Here is a 25,327-nt window from a genome sequence, read left to right as displayed (position 1 = left end):
GAGAACTATCTCATCACGGCCATTGAGGGCGACAGATTTGAAAACGAGCTGGGCAGTCATGATGTGGCTGATGTGTTACTTGGTTGCAGAGAAAATATGAAAGATAACGTGTTGTTCAATCATGTATTGATTGGGCTGCAATCAATTTTCGCTGCAAAGTTGCCGAAGGGTTTAATAATAATATTTAGCTTTTATATAGCGCTTAATACGTCTCGAAAGTCTCTAAGCGCTTTACAGATATACAATTACCCCGGTCATTGGATTCAGTGCTTGCCCGCACACACTGTGTGCACAATCTCCACTCCCTGGGGAGCATTCCAGCCAGGCGTTACTTGACGCTCAAAAACTGTTTGACCAACAATGACGGTCGCTTCCTACCGGATACCCATTTTAACACCTGGGTGGAGAGTAGCAAGTGCATGTAGGTTAATATCTTGCCAAAATATTAGTACCGTGTCGGGATTCGAACCCTCGACATTTAAAGAGGCTGTTTAAACACAGAAAGTCCCAGAAAATAATGATAGAAAACGCACTTTGATTCGGAGTCGTCTTATCTAAATGGTTTTCTGCGAGGGCCTGTAAAAACGTGGTTTCTCTATAAAACGCTCGCTTTAGGGGGGACCCAACCCCACAAAAAGACCCACCTAGAAATAATCGCTTGGTGGATTATTGTAAGAAATAATTTTCAAAAAACATTAGTACTAATTAGGCTATAAGACCAAATTACTATTGCTCTTATTATTTTTTACTTTCATCAATATTATTCATATAATTATTATTACATTCTTTTTTAAACTTATACCGCAGAAGTGGTGACATCCTTATCCTCCTCCTCCTTAACATCATTATCATCTTCCCCATCATCATCACCATCGTGATTATCCTCCTCATTTTCCTCCTCCTCCTCATTATGACCACCACCACCACCACCATCATTCAAGCACATACAATACATATCCACCCTTTCTCTCTCCATCTTGATGGTGTGCTGTCCGATACAACTTATGTGTTCAAATTTTTTGTCAAAGCATTGCCATAACACCCCTATCACCCATCAATACCATTTTTTAAAGTTATCACTTATTAATCTTTATAAGACCACATTAACATCCAAACATTGATCACAGCCTTGAGAATCATCAGTCATCATAGTTTGATGTCTATGTGCACGTGCAATATTGAGCCGCCATTCACAGTGGCGTCGATTGATGGGGGACTCGGGAGGAGAGAGGGGGGGGGGGGGGGAGGGGTGGTTATGTGTCCCTTCCTTCAAGTGGCGAAAAGACAAGAATAGGAAAAGAGGATGTGAGCGAGAGGGAATGATAGAGAATGAAGAGATAGAGAAGGGGAGGGAACGAAAAGGGGACAAAGAGAGAGAGATAGAGAGATAGAGAGATAGAGAGATAGAGAGATAGAGAGAGAGAGATAGGGAGAGAGAGAGGGGAGATATAGATAAAGCGTTAGAGAGCAAGAGAGAGACAGAGCGAGAGAGAAAGAGAGAGAGAGAGAGAGAGAGAGAGGGGGGGGAGATAAAGGGGGAATACAAATTAAAGGGAAACACAAGAACAAATAATATTCATATAAAATAGAAAATAGGTACTTTTATTATAGTAACCAAATTTACAGATATAATGTCATCACGCGCCGAGATAAATCGAATACAAAATCACTTGAAAAGTGATATACCTCTTTGGTTTCCAGCAAAAATTGAATGTAGAATATTGTAATTAATTATTCAAATCATTTATGAAATTCTTATCTAGTACATTGAAATTCTTTGATCAAATATTTAAAGTTTTTGTTCCCCTTCTCCTCCCCTTTTCTTTTTCTTTTTATCTTCTCTTCTTCTTCTTCTTCTTCTTCTTCTTCTTCTACTTTGTATTCATTAGAGTATAGAGTTTACAGAATTTCTGGTGATATTTCTGAACCCTTCATCCAATGACGATTATTTATTAATTATGTAAATAATTGTTTGGATCAAGGTTACATAAAATCTTATAAAATGAGGAAACCATACGTACAATAAACTTTACCATTTATCTAAAGAGGACCCCTAAGCCGCCCCTTTCCTATTGTTTCAAACAAATCCTATGGTCACAAAACGACCATAAAAAGAAAATATAGAACCTCCAATCAGAAATAACCTTTCGTGATGGTTATCTATCATTTCATAGCGTCGCTGTGACGTCGTTCTTGATTGGTTCTTTAATCGCAAGGATTCTTTGCACAACCTCAGTATTGGCACTGGAAAGGAGGAAGGGGGGGGGAGCGGGGCGGAGGGAGACTTTATATCCAAGTCAAAGGGTTTGCCCCCACTCCAATCAACCCCCAGAACGAAAGTCATTCACCTTCTTGGATCGAGAGAAAAAACATGTATTCCCCTCCCTAAAATATGTATTGTCCGCAAACTCTACCTGGTGTCGTTTCGAATATCGGTATGATTAAAAAATAACTTTGCAATGAAGTCTACTACTTCCCTATATCCGTATTGCACAGAGACAATGAAAGACGAGTTTAATCCTAAAAGCTATACTGTTAGATTGATTGTCGAAGGAAAACGCGAACCTTCGGCAAAAAATTCCTCATCTGTAGTATACGCTAATCGATATACAAGTAATTAATCAATCGTACATTGTACAAGATTAGTGGTACAATTATCATGAGAACTTTACGACTTCGATTTGTTAAGATGAGACTCAATCAAGTATCTATGTAGCACATGTTGTCAATGTTTTACAATACAGAAATTAAAAAGGCAAGGATTAAAGAATACATATTGAAACATATTCTAAAAAACATATAGTTCCAGTTACGAATATCCTTGACTATTAACCTTATAAAATGTTGTGGTCCTTAACTTTGTTGAAAATTGGTCCGTAGCTTCGGTTTGACATAATCTTTAAAGAAAGGAAAATTAAAAAATATTGTCCTTTAGGTTACATATTTTATAAATTAATTTAATTTCTTCAAAGGAATACAATTATATTCCAGTTTTTTAGTTAGGTTCATTAGATAGTATCTATCTTTCTATCATTTCTAATTTCATTCTCAATCAGAATTAAAGTCCTTAGTTAATTTAAATCTTCGACTTAGGTTTTATACCCTTATTACCATATTGTTTACTTCAATCTAGGAAGCAATCAAAGGTGACCCATGGCCGGTAGATTTTTTTGTTATTATACATCTATATTTACATTTGTGAATTCATGCTGCAGTTGGGAATAGTACCAACATTTTATTATTGTCCTCGACGATGAACCAGATTACAATAATAAGATAAATAAAATGCTTTTATTCAGAAATAGATTTAAAAAATGGACTTCAACAGTAAACAAATTTGGTTGCGAAAAGTAAAGAGCAAATGGGAAAATTGCAATCACTCATTAACATATAATTTCAAATGATGCAGTTTAATCCTCCTAGTGCTTCGTGTTTGCGTGTCACTTATTGATCATCATTATGATATTTATCATCATCTTCATCATCGTCCATTATACGTCAAAATCAAGATCTGCTCTCGATCCTCCATTAGCCTGCAACTTCTTCTTCCTGTCATCTCTCTCCCTCTGTTTGGTGTTCAGAATTTCCTGCTTCCACTTATCGGCTTCTTTGTCAGGGTTACAGACCTTCCCCGCTACCTTGACGAGGATGAGGATGAGAACGAGGGCGCCGACGACGCCCATGGCGCAAAGAGCTCGGAAGTTGAGCGGGTCGTATTCGGTTACGAACATGACGGTGTCGCTACCAATGGATGCGTCGCCCGCATCGTGAGTGAAAATCGTCACATTGTAGTAGGTGGAAAACGTCAGCGAGGTGAGAGTGAACGACGCCGAGTTAACGTCATCGATGGTTTCGTTGAGGACCACGTTGAGGGCTTCGTCGAGGACGTACACGATGTAGTAGCTGGCTTGGGAAAGGTCACTGGGGACAAGCCATGTCAGTTCCGCTTCACTTGTGCTAATCGAACTGCTGCTTATGTTGGTCGCGTGCGTAGCCGCGCTCGTGGATGAGACGAGGGCGACGAGGAGAATGAACGCGGTGATGATGGTGACGATGGCGGAAGATTCCCCCATGTTTGTTGTTGCTTGACGACAGGAAATGCTAATAGGGTGGTCTGGTCGATGGTGAGACACTTTGAATTGAGAGATGCTCCAATATCTGAGAAAGATAACAATAACAAAAAGTTGTTTAAACTTGGAGAAGTAATACAAAGGGAATTCGAATAGGGAGAAGTGGGAAAGTCATCTCTAGATAATCCAGGAACGAATCAAGGACTTTGTGACGGGAGGGGGGGGGGGGGCGTGGCAACATTAAGTATGTAATCATCTTCAGCAAAACGGTGTGCTCGCTTGAAAGAAGCAGCAGCGATGGGTTGGTCTACATGATTGTGCAGGCTGGAGACGCTGTGTTCATCAGGTGATGCGCCAACAAAATTCTGCTGATTATAGAGATGACTTCAGATGTATCATTCTTGAAATCAGCAAGATTATTGTAGGAGGGGATCGAAGCCAAAAAAAAAGGTGTCTTCAACTGTACATTTACATGGCATTAGAATGTTCTTTTCAGGGGGGGGGGGGTAGGAGTTACCTCTTATTGTGCCCTGTTTTATCCACTGACTGGTGAGAGATGTATGCAGACGTATAATATTACCCAAACAGCCTGGCAAGATGAAATCAAACTGGACCGGAGTATGTTTCTATCTTTCATCGAGCACCTATATTTATTTTGTCGCATACCATTCGGGTTACAATGTACTTGTGCTGTACATGGAATATACTCGGCTACGCCATTGTCTTTGCAAACTAAAACCATATGCTTAAATGCAATCTTGCCATTCTTCTGTCTGATGGCTTGAACATAATATATGTTTAATAAAGGGAGTGGATTCCGAATTCTGTGTGCGTGTGTGTGTGTGTTTGGTGGGGTGGGGGATTCCCCAAAATATCTGAAAACCCGCCGCAAGTTTATCCTGTGCGTAGGTACCAATAAACTATGAAACTAAAACACCTAAACTTCTTGAAAGCAATGACAAATTAAAATAAGTAGATGGAGAGGTAAGCAAACGAATAAATGAATGGATAAATTAATAAATAAATAAAAACATTTGATTAATTAACAAATATTGATCATGATTTTTAAGCCCATCTCGTTGAACTTAAACGGTGCATAAGAAAACCCAATGTCTTGTGTTTCAACATGCCTAAGGTATATTTATTTGGATCTCAAAGGTGGCGGGGGCGGGCAAGAACCAGTTGTGCTCCTTAAATCCGCCACTATAACAAGTATTAAAATTAAAACATGTAGTGTACTCGTGATGATGTTTGTTATATGTGTATTTGTCTTATAACTTCAGTATAGGCCTGTTAATTCAATTCAATTTTATTTTATTTTGCCTTTAAGAACGTTATATTAGAGTACATAATGAATACATACAAAAATACATTGGAAAGAACCCTAATAAAGCGGAGCCTATTAGGAGGGGCCCTGTACAAATATAATGAAATAACTGTCACTATGAACATGACGGACAATGAAAGCGGACAAAATATACAGTTCCTCAGGTAGACAAAGGAACATTCCTTCACTGCTATTATGTAAAAATGTGTAGAACAGGTGTCACATGCATATTCACCTGTTCTACACATTTTTACATAATAGCAGTGAAGGGATGTTCCTTTGTCTACCTGAGGAACTTTATATTTTGTCCGCTTTCATTGTCCGTCATGTTCATAGTGTGTTGTAGTATCATGTTAATCAGCATATGATCAAACATAAATAAATAATTAATGACACAACGACCCGCCAACAAACTTAAAACAAAATGGTTCACAATTTACATGCATTTATATCAATTGTTGTTCATCTCAATAAGACGTGTAACACAGCATTGCGATCTTAATCATATCAGTGTAATGCTCAAAATTTACGGCAAATCATACTTATAGTGTCTCAATTTCTTTCTGTAAACATTGTCATTTAGGTTTTTTTTTTTACAAAGCATTTCATTTGTGTAGCTTATACCATGAGCATCTAATATACAAAGCTGCCGTCTTCATGATGTATGCTTAGACTTTAGAAAATGAGAGTGCACCGACACTTACTTCTGTAGATCTATACGAAAACACATTTTTACACGAAATAAAAAAATGTAAATAGTGTTAATACGATAAGAAACTCACCAAAGCCGCATTGGTCACAAATAATGTTAATTTTCACGCTTCTAGGGTAAATACATAGCCATTTTCACTTTTTATCCTACGTCTTGTAGATGCATTTATATTTCTTCCAAAGTATTCCTCTGTGTAATGTATGGCGTTGAACGTTGTGTGTGTAGTGGTGCTGCGTGAGCAACCGCATTCCGTGACGTCATAAGCGACATCGATGTGTATTGTTACGTAATGGCGCACAATGGCTGGGCGCCGCGTAACAAAAGACGCCAATTTTGAGAGACCTTGTTATTGTGGATGTATCTAGGTAAATAGCGGAGAGTATAAGAATGGGATTATTCAAGCGGAAAGTTTGCTCCCTTTTCTGCCTGGCGAGTAGGCGGGTAAATAACAAAACAAAATCCCGGGCTCAAATAATTATTTCACTTGATGAATCATGAAATTGACTAGTGATTAAGAGTTCCCCAAATTATTTGATATCGTAGGAGAGTTTCTCTCTTTTAAATGAATGAATCTGATATGAATTTTGATATAAGACGTGAAAACTTTAACAATTATAATTTGCCTATCCGTTTTACTTATTTCCCCATATCGTTTCTAGACATTTTTTTTAACATGCCTTTTTCCTTGCTTTCTTTCACTACTAGAAAATAATAATGATAATAATAATAATAATAATAATAATGATTCTACATTTATATTCCACACAACTCTGCAGACATAATTAGAAGGCACCCTTGGTGCACAGATCAACAAATCAATCACATTACAAGAATATGGTCGTTCATCAAAATTAATTACAAAATGAAAAGGCGCTATTGATAGGCCCTATTTCATTATTGCCTCAGTGGCGGTTCTACAATGAGAGGCTTTGGACACATTAAACAACACATTTCCCCCATCAATCATTCTGTATTACATGCTTGCTAACCGCAGCTGTTTGCTTTCATCAATTTCAGATCGTGTACCAAATCAGAATGGTAGGTGTCGACGGGCTGGTGATGAAAAATGAATTCCGCCAATGAATTCTAAAAAAAGATTATTTGCAGCATTCTATTGTATGAATGAACAGCTATCATAATGACAACGTATACGTTTTCTGTATATAATAGCGCTGTTCATTTTGTATGTATTGCATGTTCAATGTCACTTTCACATCATCATGCGTCAGAGACCGTGAGTTTCAGACGCAACCCTAAGTCAATAAATAATGTCTAATGTACGTGCACTGTGTAAAAGGTCAGATACGACTTACAGCCGATAAGTAAATACAAAGTCAAAACAAAATTAACAACATAAAATTTAAAGTGATTTAAAAATTGTATATCGGTCTGAATTAAGATTTTATCTTTATTTGTTAGTTGGTGCTCCACTTCTAGAGTAACAAATTTACAGCTACATCGAATATTAATCACAAGTAATTGTGTTTCGCTATGTCAAGTAGATGGCTTACTAAATCTATATAATTCAGGATAGTATTTATTAGTAATAATACATGTACATATTATATGGAATCGTAAAACATATAGGTATAATAATTCCAGATATACGGGGGCCCAAAATATTGCTTAACGCATTAAAAAATTCTAGGCTGTCGAAAACGTTTATTTACTGTCGAGATTTATAAGGACAGTACACACGATTAGTTATATGATAATAGACAATTCACATCGATTCATTCGATTGTGCTTTGTATACGATCGATGAGGTGTTACATTAATTTTAGAAAGGGAGAAGAAAAAAATAATTCTGGAACTGATTTCACTTTGGGGAAGAAAACAACTAATATAGCTGATTTAAAATCAAAACAAATTTATGTACAATTAATAAAGAAAGATGATTTTAAACCTTTGGTTTTTGAGAGAATTGGAAGGAACTATGGTTTTTCCTGTAAGGAAATAGAAAACATATTTTTAAGACTAAGACAGTGTACACTTAACAGTCGATTAAGAGAGTTTCAGTTCAAACTTATACATAATATATTATATACAAACCATCACCTCTTCCGTTTTGGTCTTGTCTCGACTAACTTATGCTCATTTTGCGAAAAAGATGAAGAAACATATAAACATTTATTCTATACTTGTGAATTTGCACAATCAGTGTGGGAAATGTGCACGAGATTTTTAGACTTTGAAATACATAACTGTAGTTTGGAGGAAATTCTGTATGGGAAAGAGGAGAGAAATAAAGGAAAATATCAATTAATGAATCATGTTTTAATTCTTGTTAAATATCTGATTTATAGAAATAGAGAACTTAAAAAACCACCCTCTTTTAATGAAATAAAGAATAGTATAATAGGGGATAAAGTAGAAGAAAGGAAATTGGCAGCAATGAGGGGAACTCTCACTATTCATTTTTCTAAATGGGAAAACCTGAGTATTAGACAAACAATTGGAACCCAGAGCCAGTCGTCCACCGGTTAAGAGGGGGGGGGGGGGGGGGGAATGGGGATAAGGGAGAGGTCGGGTAGGGTAGGGTTAACAAAAAGAGAAAACTTTTCTCTCAGGACAACAGTATAAAAAGAAGTATAAGTTGCTACATTGTTTAAAAAAAAAAAAAAATTGGATTATACAACTGCATATGTTTTCTTTGAAAATATGAATTTTTGTTTCAAATATGATGTATAGGAACTAACTATGTAAGTTTCTTTTGAAGCCGTTTGTAAGACAAAAATTTATACTGATTTATAATGTCATCACATTTGCAGTGAGAGTTATGATGATTGTAATTTGTACTATGATTATAATTTGTTTCAAGAGAGAAAAGAATAAAAACTGACCATAAAAAAAAAATAATTACTAATTGGTATAAAGCAAACAAATTCCCTTGGGAAAAGCAAATTAGATTTGTTGACATAATTTCCATAATCTATTTAAATACTTGACAACTAGAGCTGGACTGTCTTTATGAAGAAAATAATGACAAATTTAAATGAAACCTTATCAATAAACATATTTTGAATTCTAGTAGGAGAATTTTTTTAAGCGATTGGAATAAACCACTGTTTAAAAATTATTTCGTTATACTTCGTTTGTGCATCCGTTTAGCAATCGTACTTAATATCAATGGCATAATAGTACTCAACTAAACATGGGGTCTCCAGGTTTCTGCTCACTAATTCACTTTATGGGGCCAAAGCTGTCATATCATGCCATAAATGTTTGGGGTGAGTTTGCCCCTCATGTGAAAATAACAATTTGCGAATTTTATCTAACTCTAAACTCATCTAAACTTATCTAAACTCGTTTTCAAGAGGCATGTGTCTCTGATTTTACCCCCGACCTCGTATGCACAATAGCTAGGGCCTATCAACGCGACTCAATTATTTCAACTTGTCGACGAAATGATGCAATACCTTTTTATTTCGAGATGTTATGAATAGGATGATCAAGCAATAGAATTTATAACCAATTGGAAATAAATGTGGTAATATCAATAGTTTAATATTTCAAATTACGCAAGTACCTTGGGGGTCGTTGGGAGACGAAATAAATTATTTTAAAAAATCAAGAAAAGGGAGATAAGATCTTACTTACCTTAAAAATAAACGTGTATTATATCCACACAGATGATACGAGTATTATTGTACTATTCCGATGTATAGGCTTATGGACGACCATGCAATCGGCATCTGGAGTACCAAAGTTGTATCACAGGCCTATATCCACCGCGTGCATATATGCTGATGAATGAAAATGGTTCGAATACTTGGACAACAATTGTAACGGAGGCCATATGATGCATGCACATCTGGTATACTAACTATAAAACCCACCAGCGCTGGCATCATCATATCACATTTGTCAAATGATATCATACTCAATTATAACTCGATGGATGTAGCGGTGGGAGGGGGAGGAGATGCCTTATATAAGAGTACATGTGAAGTTTGTTGTCGAGATGAAGAGCTTTGGTATACACCTGGTGGTGGTGATGATGATGATTATGATGATGATAATTTTATCGTGGTATCTATTGTTTTATTACATCTAATGTTTGTTTTTTTAAGGGAGGGAGGGGGATGTAGTAATTTATATCTTTTCAGTATTTCGACACATCCCTGCTTGTATATGAGAACCATTCGTGTATGTCTCATCTTTCACACTAAATGATGATACATTCATTACATCGGGAGAGAGGGAGAGGGTATGTGTGTGTGTGCGTGTATATTTGTGAGAGAAAGAGACAGAGAGAGAGAGAGAGAGAGAGAGGGGAGAGAGAGAGAGAGAGGAGGGGGGGGGGGGCAGGGGAGAAGGGACAAGAGTGAGAAAGAGGGAGTTAGACATTTCAAGAGGCAAAATATTTTGTCCGTTTATGTTTTAGACTTGTACAAATATCATTTACTTTTTCCTCTAATCTCTCCCTCTCTCGAATGTTTTTTCACTTTCCTTCCCCTCCTCACGCTAAAATATCACTAGCCAATTTCCTTTTTGTTTCTGTTTTTTTTTCCGCTTTCCTCTAATCATACCCCCTTTTGTTACTTTAATACATGTATTCCCGTTTAGGTTTTATCTGCATTCTTCTTTCTCTGTCTCACACAAGCACGCACACACTCCACAATACACATCAGCACCCCACCCCCTCTATTTTGTCTTCTTTCTGCCTCCCTCGGAACTCTCTCACACCTACACGTCCAAAGTCTCCTCTCTTTTTCTCTCTCTCACTCTCACACACCCACACATGCACTCACAAAGCCTCCCTCCCCCTCCCCTTTTCTCACACACACTATCTCTCTCTTCCCTTCTCTCTCTCTTTTTTTTTCTCTCTCTCTCACTCTCACACACCCACACATGCACTCACAAAGCCTCCCCCTCCCCTTTTCTCACACACACTATCTCTCTCTTCCCTTCTCTCTCTCTCTCTCTCTCTCTCTCTCTAACACACACACACACACGCACGCACGCACGCATCCTCACTCATTTTTCTCTGAATATCTGATTCAAACAGTACAGCGATTTACAGATGGACAATTCAGAAACCTGCCATTACAAAGCAAAAAATTATTTTGTTTTTGACCATCGCATACACGTATAAACAATTATTGATATGTTCACTTGACAGTAATAATCGAAAATCACTATCCAATTCTTATCTACAAATGATATCATATAATTACAGAGACTACCCAACAAAAATATTCCCTCTTTTCATAATGGAATACAGAAACGAACCAATGTTCTATACATGTACTTTACTTTTTGTGTGAAGAAGGCAGTTTTGGGATGTAATACAATCATGGTCAATGCAAGGTCAATATTGTAGATCATATGAATAACACAAAAAAACATTCGAAAAAAAGGAAGAGAAAATAGTAAAAATATTATACGTGAAACTAATCAAACTATACACTGTATACAGAAAAATCTAAAATCTGGAATGAGAACGACATGTGGTAAATAGTGAAATATACACAACCCACTTTCTGTAATTTCAATATCAACTCCTTAAAAGTAAAATGACAGATCAGTTTGTGATAATTCTTCTGTTCAATTGTGGTAATGATATATCAACCCCTTCCCCCCCCCCCCACACACACACATCAATATTTTCCCACAGGTGATTGTCCGGGGAGTTTGTGCAAAATTATGGATCATCATTGGAATTTACAAGTAAGAGGCTATTCGTACATACAATATCATACATCTTCCTATTCATATGGTTGATTCCAATGATAACGGAAAGTTACAAAGTGACACTCAGTCAAAAACTACATTTATCTTCATATGTCTCTCCATACATGTATTTGCAATACACCTTTAAACTTCACCAAATACAATAACATGTCATATTTTGTGTATTTAAACATATTGACCTGCCTGCATTATTCATCAAATCAATGAATCATGCATATGAGGAGTGGGAATGACAAATCCATGAAATTAAGAGTCCAATAAACATGCAAAACAATATTAATCATCCTCATAATGCTTTTACTTTACAAACAGCAACATAGACATGCTTTGCAATGCTGTTATTCTCTGTGCATCTGGACATGACAGAGTTTGATATATACATCACAATGATACCTAAAAATCAGTATACAATACATGAATACACACAAATCAAATTATCTATGTAAATTTACAAATACTAATAGAATAGACTAATAAAATAACAGTAATGGATACACTTTTAATATCTTAATTTGCTCTGTTCCTACAGAAAAACTAATTATTAATTTCTTACAAACATAATCAGCCGGGCATAATGAAAATACATGTATATGAGATAAAAATATATCTCACTTTACTACACCAATACTAGCTTTCAGGCGAAGAATTTTGGATAAAATCGTACTTAATTTTATTTGTATGTACATGTACATGTATTACTAGAAAAGCAGTAGAAAAACATAACAATACATGTGCAAAGGAAACGTAATCCAGAAAAACCAAAATATCTGAGGATTGTTGGGGGACTGCCTTATTATACAAAATATATACAATACATACATGATCGTGAACAAAAGAGAGAAAAATACTTACAAAAGAAAATTGATTCTTTATTTTCTTCTGACCTCAATGTGAAACTAAATGAACTCCAACGTGTTACTTCATTCATAATATGTCAAATGCCAGAAAACTCTCCAAAAATTAATGGCTATATTCCTGTCAACAACAATGAACTTTCATGACACTAATATTGTTCTACTTTGGTTGAAACTCATTAAATCATATTTGTATGGGTACTGAGAAATACCGTCATGCATATAGCAAGCAATTGACTCGGAGTTAATTTTCACCTCATGCTACTGAACTTGATGGGTATTTCAAGTAGTCACTGGAAGGGTTTGATAACTCTATCAATACAGAAGTGAGTCATAAAAAAAATGTAACTATTTGAAATGTTGAATCCAATATCATCATATTTCAAAATGGGTATTAAAAACTAATACACTCCCTTAGATCAGAAAGATGATATACCACAAGATGTGTGTTTAAAGCCCCACTGCACTACTTATAGCTACTTGCGCCCTCTATATAGCAAACAATGCCTAATCGGTGCCTGTTGGTCCCCCATGGTCCTCTTTTTCTTATGTTATTTGAGAGCTGATTTGATGAGATAACCACCCGTCAGTGACCTTGCAGGGTGGTCTAATCCTCCTGGCCAAACTAGTACAGTGGGGCTTTAAAACGTGTATTAAAGTGGTTTCAAGAAACATGAAATAAAGGTTGCTCTGCTGTGGTGACAATCGCTCCTTGGTCAATTATCTACATACATACTATCCAAATTCCAAATTTCAACCTTGGACGGAACACTATACCTATATTGTAATCATAACCTTAAACTTTACCTAGAACCCAATTGAAACCCCTGCTTCTAACCTTATTCATTTGAAGTAGAAGAAAAAAAAGGCATAGAGAAATTGTTGCCAGAACAAATGTCAGATCATAGAAGTAGATATTGTAGTTTGTTTTGCAGACCTTATGCAGAAGTACCATGTTCGCTTGTTCGGACAGCCTAAGAAGGTTACATGACAATTTTGTTCTGATTTTAGTTCTGTCTTTCTTTTGATTAATGAATATTCCAAACAAGAAACATATGCAAATTCAATTTAATTGATTGATGCACTGTTACTTGAGACCTACACAAAAAATTAAACATGCACTTACATGTATAAAAGGATCGAAAATAAAGCACTGCTTGAGAGGACCATTAAAAAAAAAAATCCATGTACCATCATGTTTAGAGTTCAAATGACATCATTATGGTTTTAAATCTCTGTTTAATTTTCACACTGGCTTTTACAACATATTATGTCGGGATTTACCTTCAGCCCCATCTATTGATATTTTTGTAACTGGGTGGAATGTCAACGATTATCAAAAGAATTCCGCAATCAAATATCTCATGACTCTAAAACTTGGTAAGATGATAATATCAAGATTCTATTCTATTTCTTTGTTAAGCAGGATATGTTTGGCCCAAGTGAGTATTTACCTTGTTTGAATTAATAGAAGTATTAAATTAAAAGAAATGTAAGGATTCAGCACCTGATTATTTATTCAGAGTAGTCTGGTCAAATATATTTGTGTGCATATCATATGTACCGGTTTACATATATGTCATCCCTCTAATACAAGTCATATCATCATGAATCCCATCCTGTATTAGAAGTTTGAGTTAAATTCTGCCTATAATTAATTATTATCTAAAGGAAATTTGTTCCTACAATACCATGCTTTCCCAATGCATGCTCTCTTCTCCACCCGTTTCAAATTATAACATTTTTGCAGAAATTAACTAATGGGGTACCGGTATAAGTGGCAGATGAAGAAGATACATTCTTTACAAATCCAGACTCCTATGGTAAATGATAACAATCATGCGATGCAATATCATGCAGCTGCATAGGAGCTAAAGTCCACAACTTCGGAGGATAAAGCCAGCATTTCCTCATAGGCAAAGTACATGCAAAAGGATACTTCATGCCGCACTGAATATCACTTGCAGAGTCATAGAGGCAAAGAAATACAACGCCCATTGTCTATTCAAACTGGGAGGGTACTATAGCTACACATGGCCCCGCCACACCCACAGTCAATTTCTGTTACTTTGGGAGGTTTTTTGTCACTATTCAAGACTTTCTATGACTTTCCAGAGGAATTGATTTTTCTATGGCTTTCCAGTTTTTTTCTTCCCCATGACCTTGGGAACCCTGTATTAGGTTAATGTGCAGGCATATACATAGACTCTATTTGACGCTTGAACCTAGCCTATGTCTCCCTCTAGTGGTGCCTTTTCAGGACCAGTTATAGTACAGAGCCTATGGACTGCAGACATACCAGTCTACATACCAGTCGTCTCACAGTTCAGACATTCTGTGAGGCGCTACGAGTGACAAGGGTTCCTACCTGCAAACTAGTATTAGGTGGGAGCTAAATATCACATGCTTTAATTATCTCTGACCAGGCCAGGGACCCGTTTCTCAAAGCCTTTTTACAATGACAAATGACACAAATCAGTGACAAATCTGTTGACAACCAATCAGAAGCAAGGATTTCAGTAGCTTATAACAAAAACTGTCATTTGTCACTGATGACAAGTTTTGTGAAACGCCCCCCAGGAGATTCATCCGCTTTCTAAACACCGCCCTCTATAGGATGACACTTGGGGAACTCTTGCCATGCCTGTGGCAGGGTACTGCTTCCTGGTCCAAGAGTGTTACTATGTGTCAAGAGAGACTGTAGCAGGGTACAGTCTGTGGTCTTTGACAAGTACTGAATCAGACTGTACTTCAAGGAATAACTGTCACCACTGTCATTGCACATGTACATGTGCCTTCATAATGTCTTCGTACTCGAAGGGCCTCTGGCTGATCTGGACCTTGCTCCAGGGTTTCCATACGCAGGTATGGGAAAACAACTTGAAAGGTTAACTCTGCTCCTGCATGCCTTCCTCTAGATATCCCATTACCATCCTACACATACACATTATTAAAGCAGTTTTGTGAAAATGAGACATGTTTGATATCCAAATTAATGTTGAATGTTTAATTATGCCGTTGTTCATACCAAAGCACCTATGTGCAGCTATTAGAAATACAATTTCTGACAGTTGCCTTTCCCTATTACCCAATAGGCAGTGATCACTCTATGTTTTGAGTTGTATCTTCTTTTTTGACGAAATCATCTCCGATAATGAGTCCTGGATGTTCTTCATCATGTATTTTTCTATGCAATAGGAGGTCAGCGGTTTGTGAAAAGCCTTCTTCGCAGATATCACAGTTATGAGGTTTCTGGCCGGTGTGGATCTCCATATGCTTCACCAGCTTGTACCGGTGTGAGAAGCCTTCACCGCAGAACTCACAGACGCAGAGTTTCCTACCAGAGTGGATGAGACGGTGGTTCTTCAGGTAGAGCTGATTGACACAAACCTTGTCACATGTGGTGCATATCTGAGGATCCTCCACATGCTTGTCTTTGTGGTGCACCTCGAGTTCGGTTGTGGACAGAAAGCCTTTGCCACAAACCTGGCAGACACACTGACTGTGGCTGTTTTCCTGGTGCTCGATGAGTTTGTAGAGCGAATTGAAAGACTTCCCGCATGTATCGCACACGCGTATCTTCATTCCGGCATGTATCCTTTTGTGGTTGTACAGGTGCAGTTCATTCACGCAGGATAGCTCGCAGATATCGCAGACATGCTTCATCGATTGCTCTCTCTGTCTCTCGTGGATCTTCTGGTGATCTGTCAGCATGCGCTTCAGAGGAAATGATTTCCAACAGTCGATACACGTGAACATTCCCGGAGCCCTCAGGTGGCACTTTTGATGTTCTATCAGGTTCTTTCTGCTGCTGAAGTACCAACTGCAAATCAAACACTTTTCTTGTTTTTCTAATTTCTTTTTGCTGCTTACAGTGGGATCGGAATCTGTAGGACGTTCGGAATAAAACTGTTCGTGCTTTTCATTTTCGAGTTGCTTTTCAAGATGCTTTTTGAGGTGATTTTTGAGATGTTTTTTGAGATACTTCTCTTTTGAGAAAGTCACTTTGCATTTGGGGCATTTGAGCCGTTTCTCATCATGTACCTTCAAGTGACGTTTGTATGTCTTCTTCTTGTGGAATATCGTATCGCAAATTTCACATAGGTATATGTGTTCTCTCTCATGGACTTTCACATGTTTACGTAATGTTGATTTCATGAAGTAAATATTGCCGCATATTCTACAAGGAAAACGTAGAGGAGAATTAGATGCTTCTTTAGCGGCACATGGCTGGTTTCGTTTGGGATGATTCGAGATTGGTTTGGAATAGTTTAAGATTGGTTTTGGGAATCTCTTCAAACACATCCTACACTGCACTGTTCCCTTCTCCACCTTGGAAGCATGTTCATCTGGTTTCACTTTGTCCATGAGACTAAATGCCTTGTTGCAGGTGTCACACATAGGGTTTTCCTCGGAGGAACAAGATTCCCCATCAGCGGCCAAGAGACTAGGACAGGAGAAATCTTTCAAGCAGTTACTGCAGCGGTTAACCTTGCATTTATGTCCGATGCGGTCTTCTTGATCTGTAAAAGTGATGCTACATACTTTACAAAAGAGTTGTTGCTCATCCCCTGGTATCTCTTCCTGCTCTGTACAGTTTTCTTCAGGAGTAGAAGTCCTACCAAGGCCATCTTTGTGGTCATCAGATGTAGGAACTTCCTGCGACTGAGGTTTCTCAGAACAAAGCTGACATATAAAGGTAGCACTGTGGGTCCTTAGGTGGATAGCTAGATTTCGGGGAAGGCGGAACACTTTATTGCACATGGGACAAGGGATGGACTCTCTAATTGTCTTAGCGTGACTTGATAAGTGCTTCTGTAGATCTTTTCTCTTCATGAAGGTCTTTCTGCAGATGTGGCAAGGGAAGGTTGCATATTCGTTGTGTGAAAGCATGTGCGCATGAAGATACTGCTTTTCACTGAACCTTGCCGCACACACATCACATTTGAAGAAATCTCCTTCATCTCCGGTATGACTAGAGTGGATGTGGTCTTTTAGAATAATCTCGGTGGAGAATCTTTCTTCACAAATGCCGCATTCATATGGCAGTTCCTCAGCATGCTTTATCCTGAGATGGACAAAGTAGTTTGTTCTGTTGCCACAAGGTTTTTGACAAAGATCGCAAGTGAAGGAATTGGAAGATGTGTCCATTGTTTGCTGCAAATATTCTTCCCCATCCATAGTGTGAGGTAAATTGGTGTCCATCATATCTGTATATCTGAATTGTCCTTGATCCTGAGGCATCGTCATGAAGTGCTCTAGCCTTTCTGTGAAAGGGTCTTCTTCTCCGAAGGTGTTGGTATTATCTGGAAAGCAAAAAATGTTTAATTACTTTGCCAGTGACAGATTGCAAACTGCAGTTCTTTTCATATATTGAAAGAAAGATTTTTCAAGAATTTACATCTTCAATAATCCGCTAACTGGGAAACAAGCTACCATGCAGAGAGGCAAAGCAAACAATAGGGGAGTGTTTCACAAAGACTAAGATCGACTTTAAGTTGGACTTAACTGTGGCAAGCCGTTCATGGCCACTGTTGGCTCTCACCATTATGATCTTTAGATAATATTTTTTCCTTCAATAATGAATTATCAAAAAATATGAATTCTGTAGATTTATGACCACAATTTTTACATCCCGCCTTGTGAGACCAATGCCATTAAACAGTGAGAGGAAACAGTGGCATGAACGGCCTGCCATAGTTAAGTGTAACTTAAAGTCGATCTTAGTCTTTGTGAAACACTCCCCAGAAATGATAACTGTCATATTGATGAAGAATCAAAGCTCAAGGGGATTTGGATTAAAAAGTGTTTGGATTAAATGCAGAAAAACAAATAATCAGAGTAATTATATGGAAAGCAACAAGAGAGTTGCCACAATAGTTGTCTTGTTACATGTACTGGGGAACGTACATATATTGATAGTCATGAGATTATAGATGACATGGTCCTCCTCATGTTTTTACCATGTAGTAGTACCAGTATCTTAAAGGTATAGACCAGTTTTGGAAATGCCCCCCCCCCCCCCCCCTCTAAAAAATTAAATGGAAGCTCTTATTATCAATCACGTGAAAGAATATGTTTTGACTAATAAGTGATGATACAAATTTTGCCGGGAAACCGCCTACTAATGGATATATTTGGTAAATTATCATATCTATCCGGACTGGAGAGATATAGGGTAGTCCAATATACATCTTTCTGTGTATGGTGCTTGTAACTTTATCAAGACTGGGCCAAATTTCTTATCATTTTGATGATTCCAGAACCTTGCAGTACACACCAATATGCTAGATGATCAACCTTTTCTGATCGATTCCTCTACTTCCTTGACTTTTCCTGGACCAAAGAAAGGACCATAATATTATCCAGGTTTCCCATAATTTCCAGGATAGCTGGGGAGCTTACCCGAGGTCATGGGCAACCCTTGAAATGGACATTGAGCAACTAGAATATTTGGTTGCCAGACCCTAGCTGTCAAACATTAACAGATACAGAAAGAGGTGTGGAAGTCAAGCTGTTTAATAGCTTGACTGGAAATGCAAAGGTCATAGGTTCACACCCCAGCATGGCACTAGTGTCCTTTGGTAAGACATTTATCTACATTTGCAACTCTCCACCCAGGCGTTAAATTGGGTACCTGGTGTTATGCAAACCAAATGAAGTTGGAATGACATGTGTGCACTTGTAAATTGGTGACTGGGCAGAATACTCCCTGGGGAGCGGAGTGTGTGCACTATCATGCACGGAATTAAAACTTGAATACAAAGACTAAGGTAATAATTATAACAATGCAGAGCGCTTAGAAACGTATTATTAAGTATTAAGCGCTATACAAATGCGACTATTGATTATTCCTATTAGCGCAAGATATTGTCAGGCAAACAAATATTCTTGGGACACGTAATGTTGTGCTTAGCCTTAGCACTTTCCCATCAAAATTGAACCGATGCTGAAAAAAAATGTACCGGTATATAAAGTTGAAGATACAGGTTTATAGATACAGTGTTTGGTCCAGGGATGAATTTAGGAATTCTGCTAGAGTAGGAGACTGACCACGGAGCAATTGTCACTGGAGCATGTAACACAAAACCATGAAAACAAACCAACCTTTTGAAGGAAAAAGTGCAAAACAATCGATATTAAGCATTTTTCTCTGCATAAATAGAGCATACAATGAATCTTAATTCCATCAAGCACGAAAAGGTTTATTATCATTACCATTACTATACTTTTGTATCAATATGTTTCATGATTACTTTAGAGATCCTATTCAATGAAATACAACTCTATATTATTAGAAAGCTGAATGAACGTAAATTACAAATCTAAAGGAATAAAAAACACTTTCTATTTCAATCTTGCACAAAAGTGAATTAAAACCCATTTTCCACACCCCTCTTAATAGTACTAGTCAACAGGGGTCAAATTTGCCTCAATTATGGTGACGACATAACATGTGGACCTGATCGGCTCGCCTATAGAACTGAGGCAATGAGCCATGCTTAATCAATGCAAAGTCAATGTGAATATGTGTACCCCATATAAGACGATGTCATTATTAGTTGAAGCTAGCCTTCAGGTTGAAAATTCAGATTTTCAAAGCCTTAGATTTTGAATTTTCAGCAAGCTTTTTTTTAATACACCTCTGACAGAAAATGAAGTAGCATATAAATGATATTGATGATTTACAGTATTGTAATCTATGGCTCATCCATTGATATATAATTAATCTATTTCACTTTTTCACTTCCGACAGGATCTTCAATAACATATACAGTATAATACAGCCATCACATAAAATAAACACATCTGTATGTACCAATAATACCAATATTTAAAAAAAAACTTGAACAAAAATGAGACAAAACACATTATTTCAAAACTTGTATTGCTAAGTTTTAGCACCCTTCCCAAGAGATGAAAAATCCAAATGTGCAAATATTCCCCATTTTTAACTTATTTTTTAGTGCAACCCGTAGTAAAGTGCTTTTTTTAGGTAAATAGTGATGTGTGCAAACCACCAAGTCCATTGTGACCAGGGCTCTACCCGTAAACTACTAAACTACATGTACATATATCTATTTCCCACAAGTTTAACACAGGCATTATCTGGCTTTCATAGGCAAGGGTTATGGGCTTTGGCATTCTTAGATGCTCATTTGTTGCAATCTGAGCTGTTTTTCAAACAATTGTATGACTAATATTTCAGAAATTATGTTGGGCCGGGGAGTATGAATTTAAGCCAGAAAAATGGTTTTCAAACCTATCATTTCAAAATTCAAACCGGCTGCTATAACATGCTAAAACCCCTTGTCTACCACCCTGTTTCTAGACTATACACTGAATATCTGATGCTCCTTCTTCCTGAAGGTGAGAGGATAGCAAATCTGCTAGTATTTAGCAAAGGAAGCCATTCTTCAATATGCCACTCCAATTTCTCATTATCTTTGAACCACTTCTGACTCATGGGGAACAAAAAACAGCTTTTATTTAGGAGCTGTAGTTGTGCGCGAGATGATGCCCCGACAGTACCCCTTGGCTAAAGAATTTCTGCCTGTATATAGAATGATGAATGGGCTTTCAAAGACATTTGTCAGTTTCATGGGTGACATCATCTCACTGGAGATCCACAGAAAAACTCTCATCCTAATGAAGGAAAGCATCAGTCTGATTCTATTTCATACACTGTATCTCCTGTGGTAGCATCCACAACACACTGACTCTCCTCACCATGTTGTACCTGATCAGAGGTCTGATCATTCGATGGGGTTCCAGATGAAGGAGAATCCATCACACTTGGCATATCCAATGAATAGGACTGCAGTCTTTCATCAAGGACAACATGGCACCCAGCATTTTCATTTTTCACTTTTGCGTGAACAACCTGTGGATTGGCCATGTTACTGTCAATATCCAGAATGGACCACAGTTTCTTCTCGGGTGGCGGAACGATTCCATGAATCTTAAGGTGTTCCCCAAAAAGGGATCTATCAGTGAACAGCTTCTTACAGACAGGACAATGATTTTTTCTCTTGGAAATGTGGACACGTGTGTGATCTACAAGTTTTACTAAAGTACCAAAGTCTTTTGTACACCATGAACAACGATGTCTTTGTCCTCTGACAGGGGCGCGACGAAAGATGATTTGACTCTTTGTTATCTGATTGGTCTCGCTTTTCTTCTTTAAAGACTTTATTTGTCTTTGTTTTTCTATCTTGAAACCATGGAGTTGAAGATGTGTTTTGAAGTAATATTCATTGCATAACCACTTTTTACAGACTGGACAGCGGTTTTTCCCCTTGACTATGTGGATTTGCAGATGGACATTCAGTTCGTTCAGAGAGCTGAATTCCTGCACACACCATAAACAGCGATGTATTGGTTGATTCGCCGGTTCAGGGGATTCTGTCAAAGCCTGGGTGTCAGAAGTAAGATGCAGGCTCCTCTGACTGTGGGAAATGTGATCTATATGACATTGATTGGTCTGTTGTTCCACTTCTTTCCTCTGACCCTGTGAGGCAGAGGCATCGCTGTTTGCATCCAGCGAGGACTGCCTTTCTTTGGCAAGATTCTGTTGTGCCTGACAAGATGTTGTAACAACTGTTACAGGAGATCCAGTAAAAACTGGAGTGCCATTTATCCAGTACAATGTTAAAACGGAATCATCATTTTTTCCAAGTCCCGCAGTTTGCTTTTTCATCCCTTTCTGGCCAACTTGTGAACCAGACATTTCATTGCCAGTAATCTGAACATTCTGTTTTTTTTCTAAAGACTGTTGTGATTCTTGATTTTGCCGTTGCCGTCCTACTGGCAAAACATGTGGAACATGTGATTTACTGCTGTTGGAACGCCCTCTCTCATCAGAACTTTGTTGTACTTCATCACATCTTCCATCACCATGTGGAGTTTCAGCTTTGGTTTGTTCTCTCATTGTCCATGTATCCTTTGCAAGGTGCGGCCTCTTACAAGAGATGTCATCATTCTGCCCCTTTGCGCGATGCACGTCCTCATCTTTCGAGTCAATTTGTGAAACAGGCAACTCACCGCTAGTATCCTTGAGGATCCATGCTTTAGCACTAGGTATGAATACACCGTGTCTTCTGAGATGTATTCTGAAGTTTGATTTCTGATCTGTTGCGAACCACTTGCCGCAGAATGGACAACGGTTTCGTCCCTTGACAATGTGGAGGCGTGTATGATGTCCCAGAGAGTCTATTGAATCAAAACTCTCATCACACCATTTACAGCGCTTTTGCATTACTTGAGGAGAGGTGGTCGCTGCTGAAATGTCATCCTGCCTTATTGTGGCAGATGTGATTATTCCATGAACTAGTTTAAGGTGCTTCTTAAAGTATGGGTAAGTAAACCAATTTTTACAGACTGGGCAACAGTTGTTACCCCATGCGAAGTGGACGTTTGTATGATCTACTAGTTCATTTGCATCCTGAAATTGCTTCTGACACCAGACACAGCACAGTTTCTCCTCTTCATCAGCAATATCCAATTCACATCGGTTATCAGATACAGGCTGTGGATCAACAGAGGAGGGCAACTTCTGCTGTACCTGATCAGACCTTCTGGACAATTTCTCCTTTTGATCAGCAATTTCCAAATCACATCGGTTTTCAGATACAGGCTGTGGATCAACGGAGGGGGGCAACTTCGATCTTTGGTCAGACGATGCAGGGCGTGCTTCTGAAGTGCTGGTAGCGATGTGAAGTTTCTTATGAGTGATGTACTCACTATGGTGAACAAAAGATTTGGAACAAACCTCACAACAGGGAGTATCCACCTGCTGTTGTAACTGTCCTTCTTTCAGACCACGAGGACAAAGACACTTGGTGTCAACATCTAGAGGGCCAAGGAACTCCTTGTCAACATCAAGAAGTTTGTCCTCATTAGGATGTGCAAGGGTCATATGCCACTGCAATGTCAGTTTTGATTTCAACCACTTTGGACAAAGAGGACAGTATATGCCTAACTTGAATTTAGGCAAGCAATGATGCTTGGACAGTGATTGTGCACTGCTGAATTCTATCTTGCACACATCACAAGTATGATTTTGTGACAGCTCCACCGTACCACCAGTGGACCTCTTCTTGGTTGTGGAGGATTCCAAGGAATCTCCTGAAGAGTGCAGACTACGCTCAATCTTGAGATCCAAAGACATCCCATCTCGTTGGGAATGACTTGATGCACTGCTAGGATGGTCAATGAGCTGTCTCTTATGAGCAGAACGCAGAGATTTTAGATCCAAAGACATCTCATCTCGTTGGGAGTGACTTGATGCACTGCTAGGATGGTCAATGAGCTGTCTCTTATGAGCAGAACGCAGAGATTTTAGATCCAAAGATATCTCATCTCGATTGGAATGACTTGATGCACCGGTAGGATGGTCAATGAGCTGTCTCTTATGAGCAGAACGCGGAGATTTTAGATCCAAAGACATCTCATCTCGTTGGGAGTGACTTGATGCACTGCTAGGATGGTCAATGAGCTGTCTCTTATGAGCAGAACGCAGAGATTTTAGATCCAAAGACATCTCATCTCGTTGGGAGTGACTTGATGCACTGCCAGGATGGTCAATGAGCATTCTCTTATGAGCAGAACGCAGAGATTTAAGATCCAAAGACATCTCATCTCGTTGGGAGTGACTTGATGCACTGCTAGGATGGTCAATGAGCTGTCTCTTATGAGCAGAACGCAGAGATTTTAGATCCAAAGACATCTCATCTCGTTGGGAGTGACTTGATGCACTGCTAGGATGGTCAATGAGCATTCTCTTATGAGCAGAACGCAGAGATTTAAGATCCAAAGACATCTCATCTCGTTGGGAGTGACTTGATGCACTGCTAGGATGGTCAATGAGCATTCTCTTATGAGCAGAACGCAGAGATTTTAGATCAGAGGATCCAATGCTGAGTGAGGTCTTGTATTTGGATGATTTACGAGACAGGTATGACTTTTTGATGGACGTGCTGCTCTTTCTTTGCTTGCCCATCTGAGAAATGAACATTGAGTTACTGCGAATATGCTCAATGGACACACTCTTATTCTCAAATGGTGGAATTATACCGTGACGTTTGAGGTGTTGTTTGAAGTTGGATTTATTGGACAGCCATTTCTTACAGACAGGACACTGATTTTTTCCATCTTTAATATGGATGCGTGTATGAGCCACCAATTCTTCTAGACCATCAAATTCCCTACCACACCATTGGCAGCAATGCTCCGGTAATCTGCATGAGGTTTGAACCTGTGACGCAGCCATACTGACGGTATCAAGAATGGCCTGTACGTTCTCATCGGGGTGTGGTGGTCCTTGATCAGAATTACTGACACAAGGTGGTGTTCCAGAAGTGAGGGAATCTGCAAAGGTTTGTGTATGACTTGACAGTGGAGATCTCCCAAGGGACAAGACATCATCCTGGCCTTCCGAATTCTGCATGTTCAACACTCTTGCCTTGTCAACCTGAGGAAGAGGCAATCCAATGCTGGTACCGGGAACGGTAAATACCTTCTTCCTGTATGGTGTAGGGATACCATGGACACTAAGGTGGAGCTTGAAACCCCATACACCAGAGAACGACAAACAACAGACTGGACACCGATTCATTCCACTGTGAATGTGGTCATGTGTATGATTCACCAGTGTTTCTAGATCATG

At 38.4% G+C, this 25,327-nt stretch overlaps 2 protein-coding genes across 3 annotated transcripts in view; both read right to left on the bottom strand.

Annotated features, from left to right (window-relative positions):
* Window positions 1-1,575: 1,575 nt before the first annotated feature.
* On the bottom strand, window positions 1,576-6,341 carry LOC115922587. The gene is made up of 2 exons (XM_030981697.1): window positions 6,180-6,341; window positions 1,576-4,158 (listed from the first exon to the last, which is right to left on the bottom strand). Exon 2 carries the CDS (start codon window positions 4,071-4,073, stop codon window positions 3,492-3,494), a length of 582 nt encoding a protein of 193 aa, XP_030837557.1. The 5' UTR covers window positions 4,074-4,158; window positions 6,180-6,341; the 3' UTR covers window positions 1,576-3,491.
* Window positions 6,342-13,959: 7,618 nt separating this feature from the next.
* The window catches only part of LOC105445385 (zinc finger protein 271-like), a 31,440-nt gene continuing 20,072 nt past the window's right edge, over window positions 13,960-25,327 (bottom strand). The window contains exon 7 of one of the 2 annotated variants that reach the window (XM_030981676.1): window positions 13,960-17,966. In XM_030981676.1, the coding sequence (XP_030837536.1) occupies window positions 15,763-17,966 (2,204 nt within the window). In that variant the 3' untranslated portion in view covers window positions 13,960-15,762. Of the gene's footprint in view, window positions 17,967-20,401 lie in introns of those variants that run through there. The other variant, XM_030981668.1, reaches the window with a different exon arrangement.

Source organism: Strongylocentrotus purpuratus, unplaced genomic scaffold, assembly GCF_000002235.5.
Source record: "Strongylocentrotus purpuratus isolate Spur 01 unplaced genomic scaffold, Spur_5.0 spur5_contig_822, whole genome shotgun sequence".
In the NCBI taxonomy this organism is placed as follows: Eukaryota; Metazoa; Echinodermata; class Echinoidea; order Camarodonta; family Strongylocentrotidae; genus Strongylocentrotus; species Strongylocentrotus purpuratus.
Note: the sequence above shows the minus strand (reverse complement) of the source record. Positions and strands in the feature narration are given on the sequence as shown.